At 34.3% G+C, this 19,565-nt stretch overlaps 1 protein-coding gene and 1 non-coding gene across 7 annotated transcripts; one reads left to right on the top strand and one right to left on the bottom strand.

Moving 5' to 3' along the window:
* Positions 1 to 484: 484 nt before the first annotated feature.
* On the bottom strand, positions 485 to 558 carry Trnat-agu (transfer RNA threonine (anticodon AGU)). Its single transcript has one exon. It is a non-coding gene; the product is annotated as a tRNA-Thr (tRNA).
* Positions 559 to 4,988: 4,430 nt separating this feature from the next.
* Positions 4,989 to 17,885, top strand: LOC129947117 (mitochondrial uncoupling protein 4). 6 transcript variants are annotated; one of them, XM_056057555.1, is made up of 7 exons: positions 4,989 to 5,093; positions 5,539 to 5,806; positions 5,868 to 6,086; positions 6,196 to 6,305; positions 6,373 to 6,686; positions 6,759 to 6,939; positions 11,458 to 11,686. In XM_056057555.1, the coding sequence occupies exons 3-7, from the start codon at positions 5,871 to 5,873 to the stop codon at positions 11,630 to 11,632; spliced, it is 996 nt and encodes a 331-aa protein (XP_055913530.1). In that variant the 5' UTR covers positions 4,989 to 5,093; positions 5,539 to 5,806; positions 5,868 to 5,870; the 3' UTR covers positions 11,633 to 11,686. The 6 variants fall into 6 exon arrangements, with proteins under 6 accessions (XP_055913530.1, XP_055913528.1, XP_055913529.1 ...); XM_056057553.1 differs by having other exon boundaries at positions 5,525 to 5,806; XM_056057554.1 differs by having other exon boundaries at positions 5,060 to 5,190; positions 5,525 to 5,806.
* The last annotated feature ends 1,680 nt before the right edge of the window (positions 17,886 to 19,565 follow it).

Genomic DNA, 19,565 nt, shown 5'->3' with positions numbered 1-19,565 from the left:
CTCTGGGATTATTATGTTGATTTCCCCAATCTTCATGTTTTGCTTTCAAATCACCGGCCAAGTTCCCTAAAAACAATCTCGAGTGTTGATGCAAAGTAAATGACCTGCGGAGCTCCAGCCGCATAAGCCGCAATCATTTACATCCGCTTCCCTTGAGTGAGAGAGATGCATACAACGCAAACTTCTAGCGTCTTGAGCTTTCGCAATTCATTGTTGTATATGACTTTATAATTAATGCCTTTTCGTATAAAGAGAGCGCCACCGCCCCCTTGACTGGAGTCTGGCCGGTCTCTTCTTACGATATTGTAATTTTTATGAGTCAATACATCGGGACTATAGTCTTTCAACAATTGGAACATATTGGCTCTTCGTTCAATCCTAATTGATCTACATACATATGTATATACGCATATGTACAACTTTTTCACGTAGGCCTTCAAAATCAATATTAAATTTAATAAATAAAAAAAGTTAACCCCACTATAGGCCCCGGCGAGATTCGAACTCACGATCTCCTGTTTACTAGACAGGCGCTTTAACCAACTAAGCCACGGCGCCGATGGTTCCTCTTACAGTTAGGTTTGTGTTATGAACTTAAACAATTCATTATGACATTTATGTTGGCAATGAAATGTATTATTAGGATGGAATTTATGGAAAATATTATTTTTTAACATCGAAATTGTGTCAAATTTAAATCTTTGACAGTTTTTTTGTATAATGCCGTAAGAAAATTGATGTTAGCTCTTATATTGAGTTTTATTGGAATAATTCTTTTTAAGGTGGTTCTTCCATCACCTTTGTGACGAACCAAAGCAAAAAGTGCTTAGGAACTTAACTTATATCCAACCCCAATATGATGATACAGTTTCATATATTATATTAAAAGCCTTAAAGGGCACCAGTTTCTCATAAAGATTTAAAAAAGAGCTTTGATACAAAAGAAATCTTATATACATACATTTTTTTGAGATTTTGTCATCTTTCATAAGATCAAAGATGCTTCGGAATTATTTTTAACCAAGTACTCACATCGCTGCAAGGCAAAATTTCGCTATGGGAACTTTTTTCTCATAGTTATGTGTACATTTTATATAGAAATATAAGTGTACGTATATTTTTATAGTAGAATCAAGTGAAAAATACATCATGACAAAAGATATGAAAATAATGCTGGTTGCTATGTTGTGATGCTATAAACGGAATATAAATCTCTAAATTCTGTCGACCACTCGTCGATGAAAATTCATTTGCTTTGCTTTTTGTATCTTTTTTCATTCATTTGAAAACTTTTCGACCGATATTTATAGGTTTGGTTATGTAGTGGATGAAGTTTTCCAATTCGATATTTCGTTTAGGTTGCATTGAGATAATAATGTGGGAAGTTTCAGCAAATTGTGTGGATATGGTGCTCTTATAGTTACATATTGACACTCAAAAGTCGATTCTATCTAAAGCATTGATTTTTTCGTATATACACAACTATGACTATGAGTCGAGTGGATTCAACTCAATCCTTATAGATTCACACTTTATGTCTGTTTTCTGTTCATTGCATAGAAGAGCCATGTCCTTTGGAAAGGATAAAAATGTGTCAATCAATTTGATAATAACAACAAACATGATTTTTATAATGAAATTATTATCGACGCGATTGTAGCAAGAAAATGTCTTGCCGAATGTGTGTCAGACAGCTCAGTGAAGGGCTCTTTGAAGTTTCATATCCCTATATACCGATGTACTTACCTACTTGAAGGGTTAAGTATTATTCCCTTTGGGGATAGGAAAGAATTGTAATTTTTGTGAGAGTACCACTCAAGAAAAATATGCCTTCATAGGTATTTCTTGTATCTGTTCCTTTATTCATAGAAGCTTTTTGCAAAAACATTTCATTGAAACAGTCTCATTAAAATTTAAAAGAATTTTGGTCTTTTCAAGTACTTCTATAAGTATCTCATTTTTCATGTGAGTACGCATATTGACTACCAGTCTCTAGTCAAGTAGGAATGTTCTATAAATGAACTACGTACCTATTATATCAAATAGATAGGAAGAAGTATGTACTTATAAAAGAAGTTAGTAGGTACGTAGCCTTGAGTTAAATCAAAGTTCTAGAATTCTATTGATTTATAAATTTAAACCTAGGTTAACAAGTTGAGTCGAGTTGGCAATTTGAAGGCAACCTTGAACTTTAATAGAAGTTTTTGCAATATTTTAAAAGATATGTATCTAACTTATTTCGTGTTTTGAAGTGGTAGTGCATAGCATTTAACACCTGTCAAACTCAGCTGTCATTTGAGATGTCATTTAAACATTATTCGAATGCTTGACATTTACTATAATAGAGCGCTTAGCACTCGAACTACATGTTAATTTTATTAAATGAAATTATGAAAACGTTTAAAAAGATTGGAAGTGTTCCTGATCTGAATTTATTGAACTTTTTTTAGGCTGGTGATTGAAGATAAAGACTTGGAAAATATGTACGTCCAACATAACGGAGCAATAAGCCACGCAACATAACAATTATGACTTGAATCCGTGAGAAGTTAAGTCATCATTCACGTTTTTGCAAAGTCAGTAATGACAATTTGACAACTTTGGTTTTTTTCTTGGATCTACGCAAAAAATGTGTACTTAAGCGGCCTATAGACACCACACTGTGTGTGGGCTAGGCACGAAGGAAGTAAAATCAAAAATTGTCGGTTTAGGTAGATAAAGTCCTTAGCTACCTCAAAGTTACAGCTGCCCAGGTGCCGTTTTGTCCAAGACGGCGTCGTTCAATAACAATAACATCCATAATTTCAATAAAGTCGTTAAAGTCGTCAAAGAAGACTGAAAACACATATCAGAAGCTTACAATAACGTAATAAATAGTCAAAAGACCTTAACATTAAAACTTTTAAAAACAGATCAACTTTTAAAAATTAAAATACTAGAAGTCTTACTTACTTACTTAAGGTGGCGCTACAGTCCGGGGCGGACCTAGGTCCCAACCAACATGCGTCTCCAGATAGCTCGGTCCCTAGCTAGCTGTCTCCAGTTTCGCACGCCAAGTTGGTTGAGGTCCTCTCCCACCTGGGTGCGCCACCTGAGTCGCGGTCTTCCTCTACTGCGCCGTCCCTCTTGATTGGATTCGAAGACCTTCCGGGCTGGAGCGTTGATGTCCATCCGCTCTACATGACCTAGCCATCTAAGCCGTTGGACTTTAATTCTGCTAACTAGGTCAGTGTCGCTGTACAGACCGTACAGTTTGTCGGTATATCTTCTCCTCTATTCTTCTCCTCTATTCTCCATCTATCCTAAGACGCTCTTACCTTTCTTTGACAGGGTCCAGGCCTCAGCGTCATAAATGAGAGCCGGGATAATAAGTGCCTTATAGATGGTGATTTTAGATGCTCGATGAGGACTTTACTTCTCAATTATCTTCTAAGTCCAAGGAAGCAGCGATTTGCAAGAGTTATTATTCCTTTAATTTCAGCGCTGGTGTCGTTGACTGTATAAATAGCGGTGCCTAGGTAGACAAAGTCCTTAGCTACCTCAAAGTTACAGCTGGCCATGGTGCGGTTTTTTCCAAGACGACGTCGTTCAATATCCTTTTTTGATGACAGCATATACTTGGTCTTGCCCTCATTGACCACTAAACCCATCTTCTCCGCTTCTATTGCAATACTCAAAAACGCTCCACAGACATCATGCTTTGATCTTTCAATAATGTCAATATTATCGGCGTATCCGAGTAATTGGTAGATTTTTTCCACGATCCGCTGTAATGTAAATATTTGGTAAATGGTAGATTTGCCTGGTCCAAGGCCACACGGATAAGAACCTATCAAGTTGTTGACGAGCGACAGACGTTCTCATTTTGAATTAAAAAAAAAAAACTGACTGAAAAAATTACAGCCGTTTTGACAGACGTAGCTTCAATAATATGGCTGCTATCAACTGTCAAAATTCTAGAGACAGTAGTTTAAAGTCCCTTTATTTGTTGGACAGTCTTGTATGTAGGTAGTTATTAACTGCTTATTTGACGATAACAGAGTCAGCATTTACAACGAATGAAAATAAAGTAACATTTTTAAGCGAAAAGTATACCAAATTTCAAAGAAATTCTATTTTGTGTTGTGAAATTAAAAAACTTACACTTATTTAGTTTCTTAAATGCCCCCTTAAACCAATACGAAATATTTGCTGGTGACTTTTAAACTACCACCTGTCAAAATAATTAACACAGCAATATACACTAGCGTTCGTAAAATCTCATACCAACTTAAAGACGAATTAAGTTTTATTGCCATCAACTACAGCGATAATTGGATCTCAGGCTAGGTTGCCTTGAGATTGCCATTTCTACTTAGAGTACACTTGTCATACCCTATACATTTTAGTTTTCAATTATTAGATTTTTAACGTCATTAAATTTTTAATATGAAAACAATTATCCACCAATTAGCTAACAAATGAATTGTGTGTTTATGTAATACGGATAGAAGGAAAATGATCAATCTTTTAAAATTTGATCAGAAATTCGGACATCAATGTGACAATAAGTTGTCAAATATTTTTAGATATCTGTCTAAGAACTCAAATTGATAGTCAGATCAGAGATATATTATTGTCAGACATTGGCAGATCATCAAATTTTGTTAATTCTCCGAATATTGTACAATTGGATTTAGATAAATAAGTGAAAGTGAGATAAAATGATAAGACGTCAAAATTAGTCACTTCATTAATGGATGCAGTATTTTTATTTTCGTGTGAATAAAAGTTTTTTTTATTTCTTTTTCATGGGTTTTGAATACAAAGTAGTTATTAATATTTGCTATGATTACTATAATTTACACAAATTCTAAATGTGCAACACACTTAAATAATAGCAATTGAAAATATTCGGGACAAAATTTACTGAACACATTCATTCTATCAACGAAAAAACATAGAATACATTTTCTATGCATTTTTCGGCTCTGAACTGAACCACAACCCGACCAGCCAGCGAACTGTCAAATATTTTTTGTTGTTATTTCGGTTAAAAATTCCACTTGGCAAATAGTGTTGTTTTTTTTTTTGGTTCAACTTCTCATTTAAAGGTAAATATCTTTCGAAATACAAAAACAAAAAATTAGCTGAGCAAATCAAAATAAGAAACAAATTAATCTAAATACATTCTAATCAACAACCATTAAGGTATTATCAACGTGCAAATCATAAATCTAATCAAAAATCTAAACCACTTCACCTTTGGAAACATTTTTATTACTCTTCTTTTTTCTTGCCCTTGCTCAGAGTTTATTTTGTTCTTTATAAAGAAATGTGTAGATTTTAATAAAAAGTTTCATAAAACGAATTTATCTGTCTTTTTGTGTTTTATTATCATCGGAAATTGTATAGTTCTAAGTAAAGTAAAAGAAAAAACTTGCCAAAATCTATTTACACGACTCCAAGTCAGTCTATTTTTAAAAGGTTTTCTCTTTTTTGTGTGTATTTTCTTTTGATTTAACCAAAAACTAATTTTTGGTAGTTCTTCCTTGAAAGTTGGTTATATAACTTCCGTTTGAATTGATTGTGGTCATCAGAGCAGAGCACATAGTGGAAGAGGTGGTCCGGTTGGTTGGTCGGAGGTGGAAGGAAAAAAAACAACACTAGACATTATTTTGTGATCTCGTGATCATTGTTGGTACATGGTCGTTGTGGACGGCGACGTCGTGGGAGACAAAGAAACTATGCCCAGTTGAGGACAAGTGAATTGCAGCGAAACTTCTTGTTTTATTTCTTCTTTCTCGACTCCAATTGGGGAATTTCCGTAAGTTTTTGTCATTTTTGTTGCATACAGGACTATTACAAAAATATATATCCTTTTGAAGACAATGCCGCGTCATCAGCTACACGAGGCAATTGCCACTGTGTCCACAAAACCCGATCAGACACTAACCAAGTATCGCTTTGTGGACTCGATTGCGTGTACTTACATTGTGTCGGTGTTTGCGGCGTCCATAGCTGAGCTTGTTACATACCCATTGGATTTGACAAAGACCCGTCTGCAAATTCAAGGAGAGGCTGCAACCGTGTCCGCACAGTCAAAGGTAAATGGAATGTCCGAAACTTTCTCTTGGAGCTTCGCACATATTGAGCACTGAAAAAGTCTTTAATGGCAATCCACCCTAATAAGTTATACAAAAAAATTCCCCACAGTTGCAGTATCGGGGAATGATGGCAACGGCAGCCGGCATTGTTCGTGAGGAAGGCGCCATGAAACTCTGGCAAGGTGTCACTCCAGCACTCTACAGACACGTCGTGTACAGGTTTGTTAAACATATTTTTTTAAATTTTACTTCGAGAAGTAAGCAAAACAAAAACTTGAATTTATAGTGGAGTTCGAATAACATTCTATGACTACCTGCGCAAAGAAATGGCTAAGGGTTATACCTCCCATGAAGTTGTACCTATTTGGAAGTCAGCTCTATGTGGAATATTTGCTGGCTGTGTAGCACAATGGCTAGCATCGCCGGCCGATCTAGTCAAAGTACAAATCCAAATGGAAGGCAAACGTCGTTTGATGGGTGAGAAACCTCGAGTCAAGAGTGCAGCCGATGCTTTCATGCAAATTCTCAAACGTGGTGGTGTCAGTGGACTATGGAAAGGAAGTGTACCTAATATGCAACGTGCTGCATTAGTTAATTTAGGTCAGATTACAATTTGCTCTTATTATGAAGACTAAAGACAATTCTCTGTTTTCCTGATCCATCCATCCACAGGTGATCTCACAGCTTACGATACAATAAAACAAACGCTTATGAAAAAACTTAATATGCCAGATAGCAGACCGGTGCATATATTATCCTCGTTTGGTGCTGGTTTCGTTGCAGCTATCATGGGCACACCAGCCGATGTGATAAAGACCAGAATTATGAATCAACCCACAGATGAAAAAGGACGGTAAGTTAATCATTGCAACGTTTCCTATAAAAATTCTTCTATTTTTCCAACTTTATTTTTTTATTTCAATTTTAACAAAACTTTGTTCTGAAATCATAAAAAAACAACAATTTCGAAAATCAAATAATCAAATTCAAATTGTAATTAAATTTTTAATCAAACAAGTAAAATTTTACTAATCGATAAAACATAAAACCAAATATCAGTTGATCAAATAAAAAATATCATTAAACAAAATTTGTGTTCTACTAAACACAGACCACAATATTATTTGTGAGTTGTCTAGACTAAAAGTTTCCTCTCGATGTTTCGTCATTAGCTTTTGTTATTTAATTTTTGATTGATTGCCAAATTAATTGGTAAATGTTGATGATATTATTATCATCTGTGGTGGTCGAGGTTCTATTTTAGCCTTGGCTTGCTAGAATAAAACATTAAACACATTTTTTTTACTTAGAAAAGTGGTTGTTTGTTATTTGTTGATAAAATTAAAACAAATAGAAGAAAAAAGAAAAGAAAGGCACAGTAAGGTATAACTAAAAAAATACCAGAACTGTGAAGCGGTGAAAAATAAACTATTTACTTAAATAATTTATTGATGTGTCCATAATAATTAGAAAGTGCTTGCTTCGCTGTAAAATTGTTCACTTATGGTATTGAAAGAGAAGTATGCTTTTGACTTTGAAAAGCTCTTAACTTAACTTTCGTTTAATTTCTTACAAATATAAAGTGAACGCTCAATGAATTACAGAGGCTACTCATTTAAGTTTCTTAGGTGTTTTTTGAGCTTGCCGCTAAAGTTTGTTATACTTGAGAATAACTACCCATCATTTGTTTTCATTTTTGAGCGCGATTTAGTAAACATAATAAATTTTCCTGAAATGATATTTTAATTTGGGGAATATCAGGACAATAATGCATTCAACAGCTTGAATCCACGTTTCGTGTTCTACAGCACTGTTTAATCCTGGTACAGGCGCTCTTCTGTCAGCAGTCAACTGTGTGAAAGTTTCAAGATGAAGCAAATTGAACTAAATTTGTTCATCCTTGGAGAATTTCCTTATAAATAGTCGCCTGTTTCTTTTCCTGGACACGTATCTACCACTCAACTTCAGGATTTTAATTCCGAAGTCTGTGATAAAATGTCGATGATCAACTAAAAAAATGTGTGTCTCTGGATCATGAAAAAGCAAGCTAGTTAAACCATCTGAATGTTTAAAGACTCAAAATATTGCATTGATGATGAATTGATTTCATAAAAATTAAAAATAAATTTCGTGAACAACAAAACTTAAATCGGTTCTTAAAGATTACACACGCAGAGTTTTAACATTTTTCTAGAATTGGTGGAAACTCTCTACCTTACTGACCATAAAGTTCCGCCTACCACATATCCAATATTTGAGTGTGCCACTAATTTCCATTCTGCATTTTTTTGTCACGTAAGTCGAAATGTCTTTTTTATATCTAAATCCTTAAAGGACCCTTGTTGATTTTGAATAAAACACAAATATTTAGGAAAATATTGTCATTGGCTGCCAATGGCAGCCGCTATCTCGGCAGCACACCTCCATCCGATGCTCCAAATTTTTGAAGACGTTGAACAGTCTCATTCTTTAGTTTCTGAATTGTTGCTGGTTTACCGATTATCGACGTATATCTTTTCTTTCAAATAACCCCAACGAACTAAGTCCAAGGGTGTCAAATGATTTTGTCGGCCAATTGACATCGCCACTAGGTGATATGAGCCATTTTCTCTTTAGCTGTGTTACTGGCACCGTCCTGTTGAAACCACATATCATCCAATTCAGGCCACAGGATAGCGAGCACCATTCACATTTACTGCCAGAGAATCGAGTTTTTGAATCAATTCGATCTTGTAAGGTTGTAAATGCAAGTCTTTATGCATAATGTTCATCAACGACGAGCGTGAGGTGGACGGTTCATCAGCTACACTTTGGCGAGCAGCATCAATATTTTCTGCGAGCTGTACAAGGATGCACTAGTGTTTTACATTTCCTACAGACCCGGTTTGACGTTTACCTTCAACATCGGCCCTTAAAATTTCACCACCTTTTAAAAAGACAAAATGCCCAAGTATTAAAATACAATAATGTAGATGAGATGCTAGGTTTTTTGACACGGATTAACACAATTGGACACCTGTATGAATGTTAAATGAATTTCTCTTTAAATCAGACCTTGGACTCGGATCACTTAAAATCACTTAATATACCGTATGCCAGTGTGCATATTGTTACATAGAGTCAAATTATATATATATATCTAAACTCTGACAGTGCTTTAATTCCTGAACTAGATATACTCAGGAAAGGTTGTAAAATTAAAATCGAGCAATAAAAGACTAGACATCCCCAAGATCGGGACTCCTATAAAGAATCCCTCAAAAAGTATAAACTAGAATTGAGAATAGCCAAAAGATCGTCATGGAGATCCTTCTGTAACTCCATAGAACAATCCTCGGAGGCATCAAGGATAAGGAAGATTCTTTAGACAAATCCAACCATGACTATCTCCCAATCCGTTAATACAACAAACAGTCCTTTGTCGGGTATTAACTTAATTTTTCCTCAAGGTCTAGTTACAAAAAAAAATTGACATGGGCTCTGAATAGTTTCAAACCTTATAAATCTCCAGGTCCAGATCAAATCGTACCAGCTGAGCTACAATATACCATTGATATAACTTTGCCCATCATTGAGATGATCTTCAAAAGTTGTATAAATCTGGTCTATATACCTCAGCAATGGAGAGATGTAAAGGTAGTTTTCATTCCCAAGGCGGGCAAATGCTCACATGTCAACCCGGAAGACCTAAGACCTATTAGCCTATCATCATTCATTCTCAAACCTCTGGAACGATTGATAGATATCCATATACGTAATAGCATTGATAAGAGACTATCAATGTCTCAGCATGCTTACTGCAAAGGGAAATCGTTAGAAACAGCCTTGCACACTCTGGTAGGAACTATCGAATACTCCCTAGAGTAAAAGGAATATACTATGGTGGCCTTCCTGGATCTTGAGGGCGCTTTCAACAACGTTGACACATCCGCTATTACTTGTGCTATGACGACCTTTAACGTCGAATACTCAATCTTTGAGTTGCTTAATCTAATGCTAAAAAGTAGGATTATCAACTCTAAGTTGGGGGATTTTTGCACAAAAAGGTCTGTCAGTAGAGGCACTCCGCTATGCCCGCTGTCCCGTCTCCTGTGGAACATAGTGGTTAACGAACTACTAATATCCCTTGCGAGGGAAGGCTACAGAGTGGTTGCATATGCCGATGATGTTGCTATCGCCGTCACAGGGGAACATCTAATACACTGATAGACCTCCTCCAAAATGCACTCAATATGCTCACTAGATGGGCTGATCACTGCGGACTTAGTATTATTCCTCAAAAAACAGACCTCGTCCTTTTCACACGGAAATACAAGATCCCAGAAATTGTACCTCCTTCAATAAAAAGTTGTACCATTAATTTTTACCAATGAAACCAAATATCTTGGTCTGATATTGAACAAAAAATTAAGTTGGAAATCTAATATACTGGAAAGAGTTAAAAAAGCTACAGCAGCTCTTTTCCTTTGCGAGAAAGCCATAGGAAGCAAATGGGGTTTTCAGCCTCGCATAACCTACTGGCTACTACTGCATGTCTCTGCATAAGCGGGGCATTGAGAACCACACCCTCAGCAGCGTTAGACACTCTCCTTCATCTGACACCCCTGGACATCTTCAGTAAACAAGTCTCATCTCAATAGACCAACAACAATGTTGGGCCTTCCATCATTTTGAACCTCTTTGGTTGTATACCAAAGTACATAGACTACACTATTCCTAAACCCCTATTTGGAAAAAACTTCCAGGTATCCATTCCATCCAGAGATGAATGGGAAGGCAAAAAACTCCTGGATAACATAAGTATTCATTTTTATACAGATGGATCCAAGACAAGTGAGGGAGTTGGTAGTGGTTTGTACTCAGAAAAGCTTAATCTAAGCATCTCATTCCGCCTCCCCAATCATTGTAGCGTCTTCCAAGCGGAAATTTTAGGGATCAAAGAGGTTCTCTCCTGGCTTAGGGAAAACGTGGTATCAACTTCTGATATCCGCATCTTCTCTGACAGTCAGGCTGCTGTTAAATCTCTTGACGGTGTCTCAACCAAATCAAAAACGTCTTCAAATGTCCACTTATAAATAAATATTTTATATTGAAATACCTGATTTATTTTGTAATAATTTCAAAATATTTAAATTTGTTTGAAATCTTGAAAATTTTAAGCAACTTAATTTACAGCAATCTAACTTTTTGTTTCCTTCCTATCTTCTTCATTTAATTATTCCTTGTTTCGCCTCTTTTTTATTCCTTATTTTAAATCTCTTCTTGAGGCACTTTTTCATTCATTTTTTGTTTCATTTATTTTTTGTTTAAACGACAACTTAAAATAAAAAAAAATGTATATTGAAACTAAAAGTCCGAAATTATTTTCCAGAGGACTCTTATACAAAGGACCTGTCGATTGTTTTAGTCAAACAGTTAAAAAGGAAGGCTTTGCCGCGCTCTACAAAGGACTAGTACCCTGCTGGATGCGAATGGCACCATGGTCTTTATCATTTTGGCTAACATTCGAACAAATACGCAAAGTTCTCGGAGCTTCTATATACTAATATATATTTTTTTAGTTGTGTTCACCCAAAAAAAAAATAAAATAAAAACAAAAATAGCCGCCACGACCAACCCAAAAATAATAACAAACAAAACAAAAAAAGCACATCCTCTAAATTAATTAAAACAATAACAACAAAAACCAATAAAAAAATAAAAAAAATAATAATTATTATAAAATAAGCATAAGCAATGATTGTACAAATATACAAAATAGTTATTTTTATTATTGTAATGTAAAATTATCGAATAAGGTATTATGTTATGTGTATATTTTTTTTTGGACTAGAGTGTAATGCTTTAATTGTGGTTCTGCCCATTAAATGGGAAAGCAAAACAAAAAAAACAAAAAACATGTTTTTAATGATTACAAAATATGACTTAAAAATTTCAAAAAAATAAAGCGAAGTGCTTTAAATAAAAAAACAAAAAGAAAACTATAAATAGCTTTGCATGGAAATAGTAAATGACTTTTTTATTTAATTTAAACAATTTTTTTTAATTTTATGTTTTGGGTGTTTTCTCTCGTTCAACTAAAAAGTTTCAAGAAATGAGTTAAATTGATGGAAGATATACCTTTTTTCGTGTACTAAGCTGAATTCATCAAATTTCTACCAACAACATAAAAACCTTTAGAAACCTTGTATCGAAAATGTTTTTGCCAAACTTTTTAACGGTATCAGACATTCTCGCAAAGTGACTTTGCCCACAATTAATAAGTTATATTCATGGCTATAAGCAACAAGTTAAAAAATACATTGCCCTGAAAACGTCCAGATTTGGTTATAAAAACCATTGAGAAAAAGCTTAAAAGAGATTCTACAAAGCAGCAGAAATACAAAAATATCTTAGTATTTCATTTTATAATTTTTTTTTTTAAAACAACTTAATCATTTCTTCATGCGTTTCCACCAATTTTTGAAGCATTTTTGCCACTCGGAATGAGCAAGCACTAAATCTTTATTTTAGTTTCTTCCGGCAAAAAAAATTCTTGTTGGTGAAATTTAGTTTTCATATTTGGCAATAAGATAATGGTTGTTAGATGTGAAGTCAACGTTTTACGATGGATGCCGCATCCAATGAATTGAGTCTTCAAAAACTCAATAATTTTAACTGCTTTGAGTATTCATGATGAAGAATGATTCAGTATTTTAGTTTTCCAACAAATGCATTCCAAATTGGCCGTTCTAAGTTCCTCAAGTGGTATGATGGCCAAATGGTCAGTTAGGGTAGAGAAAATGGCGAAACACCCATACGGTCGACGATATTGTACACAGATTTTGAGATACCTCGTTGTATTTCTTGAGCACAAGTCTTCTTTTGAGCAACTGTTAAAATATGTTTATTGCAAAGTGAACCATATTTTTTTTACAAATAAATATTAATGGAATATCTTACGCCATGCTAATGCATGTGGTAGCCCTGCCTCCCGGTATGTCGCACGAAAAACTTGCATTACCAGATTTTCTCAGTATCCTTTATTTCCAGCACAACAACTGATTTTGGGTGATCGACTACGAATTTCATCGAAAAAAAGGAATAAAATACTCCTAAAGCTAGTAAATGCATTCTTGCCTTGATAAACCACAAGAAAATAATCACTTCATCTAAAAGAATACTCTGCTTAGGTAACTTTTTCTTTTGAAGTCAAAGCTTTGAAATTGCTGCACCCAAAAACAAAAATAGCACTTAAATACCTTTGACCCTGATAAGTAAACTGTTAGTGTTCTATCTCCTCTAGGAATATCTGATTATTGTGTTATATCAGCAAATTTCTCGTGTCAAAATTGTTCAGTTAAAGAAAGAGCTCCTAAGAGAACCGTTTGGCAATACGAGAGAGCCAACTGGGACGGTCTAAGCAATTACTTCAGGATCTTTAACTGTTCACCATGCTTCCTCGATGGTGACGTTGACGTTAGCGCTGATTTGATAACAAGTTTCATTCTCCTGGGAATGAGAACTTTTATACCGAACAGGGTTAAAAAAATTAGACCCAAGGAAAACGCATGGTTTGATGCAAGCTATAGAGGTTATTAGGGTCAAAGAGGTAAGTTTCCGTTGCTATAAAGCCAACCGTACTAAGGAAAGCCGGAAAAAGTTCAAACAAGCCAGGAAGGCCTGCAACACCCATATTCGAAGGACCAAATTTTTACATGACCAAAATTTACGGCAAAAAATACTGCAATGTCCCAAAGGCAGTAAAAATGTTTGGTCATTTGTAAAAAAACATGAGGAATTCATCCTCTTCATCGGTTCCTACGCTCGGTGTCAATGACACTCCTTTTGTAAGCTCTTTAGAGAAAGCTCATCTCTTTGCTAGGCAGTTCGCCACCAATTCTACGCTGCCAGTGAGCGTTATGACTCCGCCTGTACTTGAGCGAGTTAGTGATTCTATGGGACCAATCTTTTTTCGCACTCCTACTGTGGCAAGAGTTCTAAGAGATCTATACACACATAAATCTGCTGGTCCCGATGGCTTTTTCATCTGTCCTACTCCTCAGGTCTGGGTTCGAGAGGATGGAAAACTGCATTTGTCTAGCCCATAGCAAAAAAAGGCGAATCTTCCTCACCCTCTTATTAGCGACCGATTGCACTTACGTCCCTTCTTTCCAAGGCCATGGAAACGCTGATTAATTACCAGCTCAAGAAATATCTTAAAGATCGAAAGCTTCTTAATGACCGGCAGTACGTCTTTCGAAGCAATAGGTCCACTGGTGATCTCATGGTTCATCTCACCCAACAGTGGAGCAAATCTTTACATCGCTTTGGAGAAAGTAAGATTATTGCACATGATATTTCAAAAGCATTGGATATGGTTTGGCATCAGGCTCTCTTATCAAAAATGCGTGCTTTCGGTTTGCATGAATCCCTGCTTCATTGGATTAGTAATTACCTTTCGGATCGTTCAATACAAGTAGTATTGGATGGATTAAAGTCTGAAAACTATAAAATAAATAATAAATAAACAATCTTTCTAATTTTTATTAATGATCTCCTGTATGCCACATCTAATCCAATTGTTTCGCTGACGATAGTACTCTTAGCTTTTCATATTCGTTTTCACACTCACATTCCTCTTCTATAGTCAGCTGCATTCCTCCCCTTAAATAGTTCAACCGTAATACTCGCGCTTCTAGGAATGCTCATCAATATACCCTCGAGCCCAACTTCGTTCGTACTGTCAAATACAGAGATTCGATCTTTAGCCGTACGACGCGAATGTGGAATGCCTTACCACACTCTGTCTTTCCTAGTCATTGCAATATTCATGATTTCAAAACCAATGTGCACCGAGATCTCCTTTTTAACCCTCTGTGCCTCTGCATAATAAGGGTAGTAATATCCCCTTGAGTGTGTGTTTATTATAAAAAAAAAAAACAATCCAAGGACAGTGGTTCTGAAATATGACAAACTTTTCGGTGCTCCAAAAAGCCTGAACAAAATAGTTAATTTTATCCATTTTAAAATTATACAAATTAGTGACTGAAAGAACTACGAGTCGGATTGAAAATAACACTAGTCGCAAATGTTTTTTTACTAAAATCAAATTGCACTTTTCCGATGGGGTTATCCTTAATTTAAATCCGACTCAAAAATTACCATCATGTCAGGTTTTTTAGATGTTATTTTTTTAATTTAAAAAAACACATATTTATAATACTTTTTGAAATTAATTTGTAATGATTTTCCAAATCTTTAACCCTTGTCTTCAATATTCAGTTAAAATATTCGAAGTATTTCATTCAATTTTCGAAAAATCGTCATATTAGTTATTAGACCTTACCTGTCTCACATAAATCTTAAGGCAATTCAAAAATTATGAAAGCATTAAAATCAAGATTTCTTAAAACTTCTTTTATAGAGTTAAAAGAAGACTCATAAATAATGAGAATCACATCACAACCAAACTTTACCAAGGAAGGCAGCCCAAAATTCCTTTAAACCCGGACATCTGCCCAAGAAGTGCTGGATGTTTTCTTCCTCCCTTAAGTTGCACCCAGTACATAATGATGATTCATTCTGGCCACATCCGTTTCCATTAAGCTTGATTAAATCACATCTTGCCTTAAAAATTATGGTGATCTTGTTCAGTTCGAAACCATCGTTAATGTAAATCTGTCCTCTTAAATTATCCAGATGTTTGTAGATGCGCGTACTGCTCAGATGCCCTTCATAGGTTTTTTTTTGACCCTCTGATTTCAACAGTCGCAATAGATAATTGCCTTTTTAGATCCAATAAATTTGAGGAATAGAAGTCTCATCCCAACGCAGTCCAAAACAATATCCAAGATTGTGGAATTCCTTTACCCAGAACGATTTTTCCCTCAAAAGTATTTTGGTTAGCTGATGCTGTAGTCTTGTTGCGCTGTATTCGCATATTGTTTTTGATACACATATATCTGAGGTGAAGATCAAGAGAATAGTAATGTCCGTCCTCCGCCCCAGTTTCCATTGCCAAAGAGTAGTTTGGAGTAAATGTAGGCAATTTTAAAATTCGTTTTAAAAAATAGCGTTGAAATTTATCCACTTCTTCGAACATTCCAAATACCCAGATCTGAGCACCGTATGTTTGAATAGCTCTACAAACCGCCTGAAATAGTTTGCATTTGCTTTTTAAGTTGATATTTCTTTTTGCTAGATAACATTGCCACGTCGAGTTTATGCTGTTCTTTGCTGAAGTGTTCTCTCTTTTGTGCGTGCTTTGAAAACGACATCTTTGGTGAAAGTAAGACTCCTAAGTAAGTATAGTTGGAGACAATTCGAATTTTGTCTCCATTTAATGTTCAATTTTCTTGACTAGATAACCTTCCACCATTTCTGAACACCATTATCTCGGATTTAGATAGATTTACTTCTAGGCTCCATTTAATGCAATAACATTCCAGTTGCGTTATCATTTGCTGCAAGTTTGTGACATCATCCGCAAGTATAACCATATCGTCTGCATAAAGCAGCTAACTTATGTTGAGTAACTAATAAAGAGTCCTCCTTCTAAAGATTCATGCAAATCGTTTATGTAAAGTACGAAAAGCAATGGTGATAGCAAGCATCCCTGTTTTTTTTTATAATTTATAGGCACTCAAGGGGTTATTAGTACCCTTTATAGGAAAATAGGGAATGATTTAAAAGGAGATACCGGTACACATTCGTCTTAAAGTTTTGAACATCAAAATGGGAGAGAAATCAGGCTAAAGAATTCCACATTCTCGATGTGCCATGTAAGAAAGAATCTCTATACTTGACAGTACGCCTGAAATTGAGCTCAAGGGTTAACTGATGAGCATTCCTGGAAGTGCGAGTATTACGGCTGAATCGTTTAAGGAGTGGAATGCAACTGGCTAGTTCGACAGAACATTGTTTGTAAAAATATCAATAAAACAACGAAAGGCATGAAACAGTGCGGTCGGCGGTGTTCTAGCGATGTAACTGTTTTGATTATAGTTCTTTCGCCTATCATTTTTAAAGCCCTTTTTTGTATTCTATCCAAGAGATTTAAACTTGTTTTAGGGGCACCTGCCCAGATATCAAATAGACTTCAAAAAGTGTCTCAAAATATTCGGAGAGCTCTTCTCCCGTCCAAACAGCTGATTGTGTGTTGAAGTATATGGCTTCTATTAAGTTTACAAATTTTGTCGAAACTCCTATTGTGAGTAGTTTATAGATAAGCAATTTTCTTGAGATTTTATCAAATGCAGTAAAAAAAACAAGGAAATTTTGTCTGGCAGTGTAATTAGTAGAGAAATTCAAGCATTCCTTTATGTCAAAATTACTTGAAATAATAAATATTTAAAAAGCTGATACCGCGATAGCTTAATCCCTCCCCCCCTGGTACTATTCCTTCTTTGTCTTGGTAAAACGTGTCTCAATAGAGTTTTGCCTACAAATCTGTTATTGTGCTTTAAAATTTAAAAAATATAATTAAACTATTTTTATTTATTTTTATCATTCACAGTGGAAAACTCTACAGTGGAGCAGTGGATTGTTTAACGAAAACAGTCAAATCAGAAGGTCTATTTTCTATCTATAAAGGATTTTTTCCCTGTTGGATACGCATGGCACCATGGTCATTAGCATTTTGGTTATCATTTGAACAAATGCGTTTAGCAATTGGAACAACTAGTTATTAATTTAAGTTTTTTTAATTAAGTCTGGGATCATAATTTTTCATTTTAAAAAAGATATATTTAAGTAAGCATCGAAATAGGTAACTTTCATCAACAGCGATATGGAATAGATTGTTCACTATGTTTTTATTTCACATCATTGTCTTTAATTTTTAAATATTTTTTTTTTAAATTCAATAGTATTTAACCTTAAACATGTGTTCATATCAATATCTTTACTCTTATGCCATGAATGTTGATTTGGAAGAATAAGAATATTGTGAAACCTTTATTGAACGCACTAAAGAATAAGAATGAAGTCTTGAAATAACTAATTGCATACCTAACCTATAGTTCCTAACAACAAGAATTGTAACAATCCAATAAATAACTTTATTTTCATAATATTCAACATTTCTCTCATAAAAGCTGGAAAAACATTCCATTTCAAGCCATAGAACAAAATATCCATAATACCTATTAATTTGCATTTTTTAAGTCGGGCATTGAAAAAAATAGCCATTTGGCCAATATGACTCATTAAATTTCTTATTTTGTTTAAATCTAGGACATTTTTTATTTCATTCTTCAGAATCAATTGGATTTTTAACAATTTTAAAATCTTCATAGCTGATTTTGGATCAACTCAGCTCAGTGAGTCATTTGGCTCTAGAGAGTTTAAAACTGTTCCTACAATTTGTCAGAATCAAACATTTTCTTTTCAACAACATCAAAATAACTTTAAAAAAATCAATTAAACAAAATCTTGTGACAAATTTGTAAAATATGAGAATACTCCAAAACGACTCTCTAACTTGTATTTAAGTAAATACGATAAGCAACTCATAAAAATGTTAGCATGTACTTTAATTCAATGATATTGAAATACTTTTGAAATTTAATACCGACTTTTATATGCTTCTATATAAATCAAACAATAATTTGGATTCACAATTTAACTAAAGAGCTTTCCAATAAAATGTTACATTTTGATTTAAAAAAAGAGTGCTTTTTTAAAGAGATTAATGGTTGTTTATTTCATTGTTAAGACAAAGTTATGACATGAGGAATGAAAAACAAAAAATGGAAGCTACGGCTACGTTCGCAGTGCTATATCCTTTTTATAACATTTTCATGTGTGAAGACCAATTCACAATCACACCAATCCCGTAAAATAAAAACTATTAGCAAATATGTTCGTAGTGATTTTCCAGAATTAGTAAAAAATAAGAGATTTATGGCTCTCACGAGCAAAACTCGAGCTTTCAAGGGACAGTGCAAAAACATGAGAGCTTCCAAAACTTCGTAAATGGAAAAAAATCTAAGAAAAATCTTAGTCATAATTGCACCCATTGATTCCTTTTTCATATTAAAGTAGTACTTATAAATATATGTATGTATATGTTTCCTAAACTATCAAGAAATAACTTAAATAATAATTTGTTTAAACAAATAGTCGTTTACTTTATGTTTTGATTTATTTTTCTTACTTTTTCTTTTTCAATAATGTTAAAGATATTGTTTTTAAGGGAATTTAATGAATTGATTTGTTAAATTTAATTTTTTTGTTTTGTTTCGTTTTCTAATGTTCCTTTATTGACTTAATGTTTACCTGAAAATACTTTTTGCTAAGTTTTGTATACCTTCTACAAAAAATTAATCGTTTATATGCATTTTATAGCAGAACTTATTATTAAATAGTTTTTTTATAATTTGAAAATAAAATGCTTGTTTTTGGCCATGTAGTCAATTTTTGTTTTCAATTTCGTTGGGAACAACATACTAATACTTTTTTAAATACTTTTAAAATGTTAAGAAACAGAAGATAAAA

The sequence above is a fragment of the Eupeodes corollae genome, chromosome 2, assembly GCF_945859685.1.
Source record: "Eupeodes corollae chromosome 2, idEupCoro1.1, whole genome shotgun sequence".
NCBI classification, from domain to species: Eukaryota; Metazoa; Arthropoda; class Insecta; order Diptera; family Syrphidae; genus Eupeodes; species Eupeodes corollae.
The sequence above is the reverse complement of the archived record's forward strand: the minus strand, read 5'-3'. Positions and strand labels throughout refer to the sequence as shown.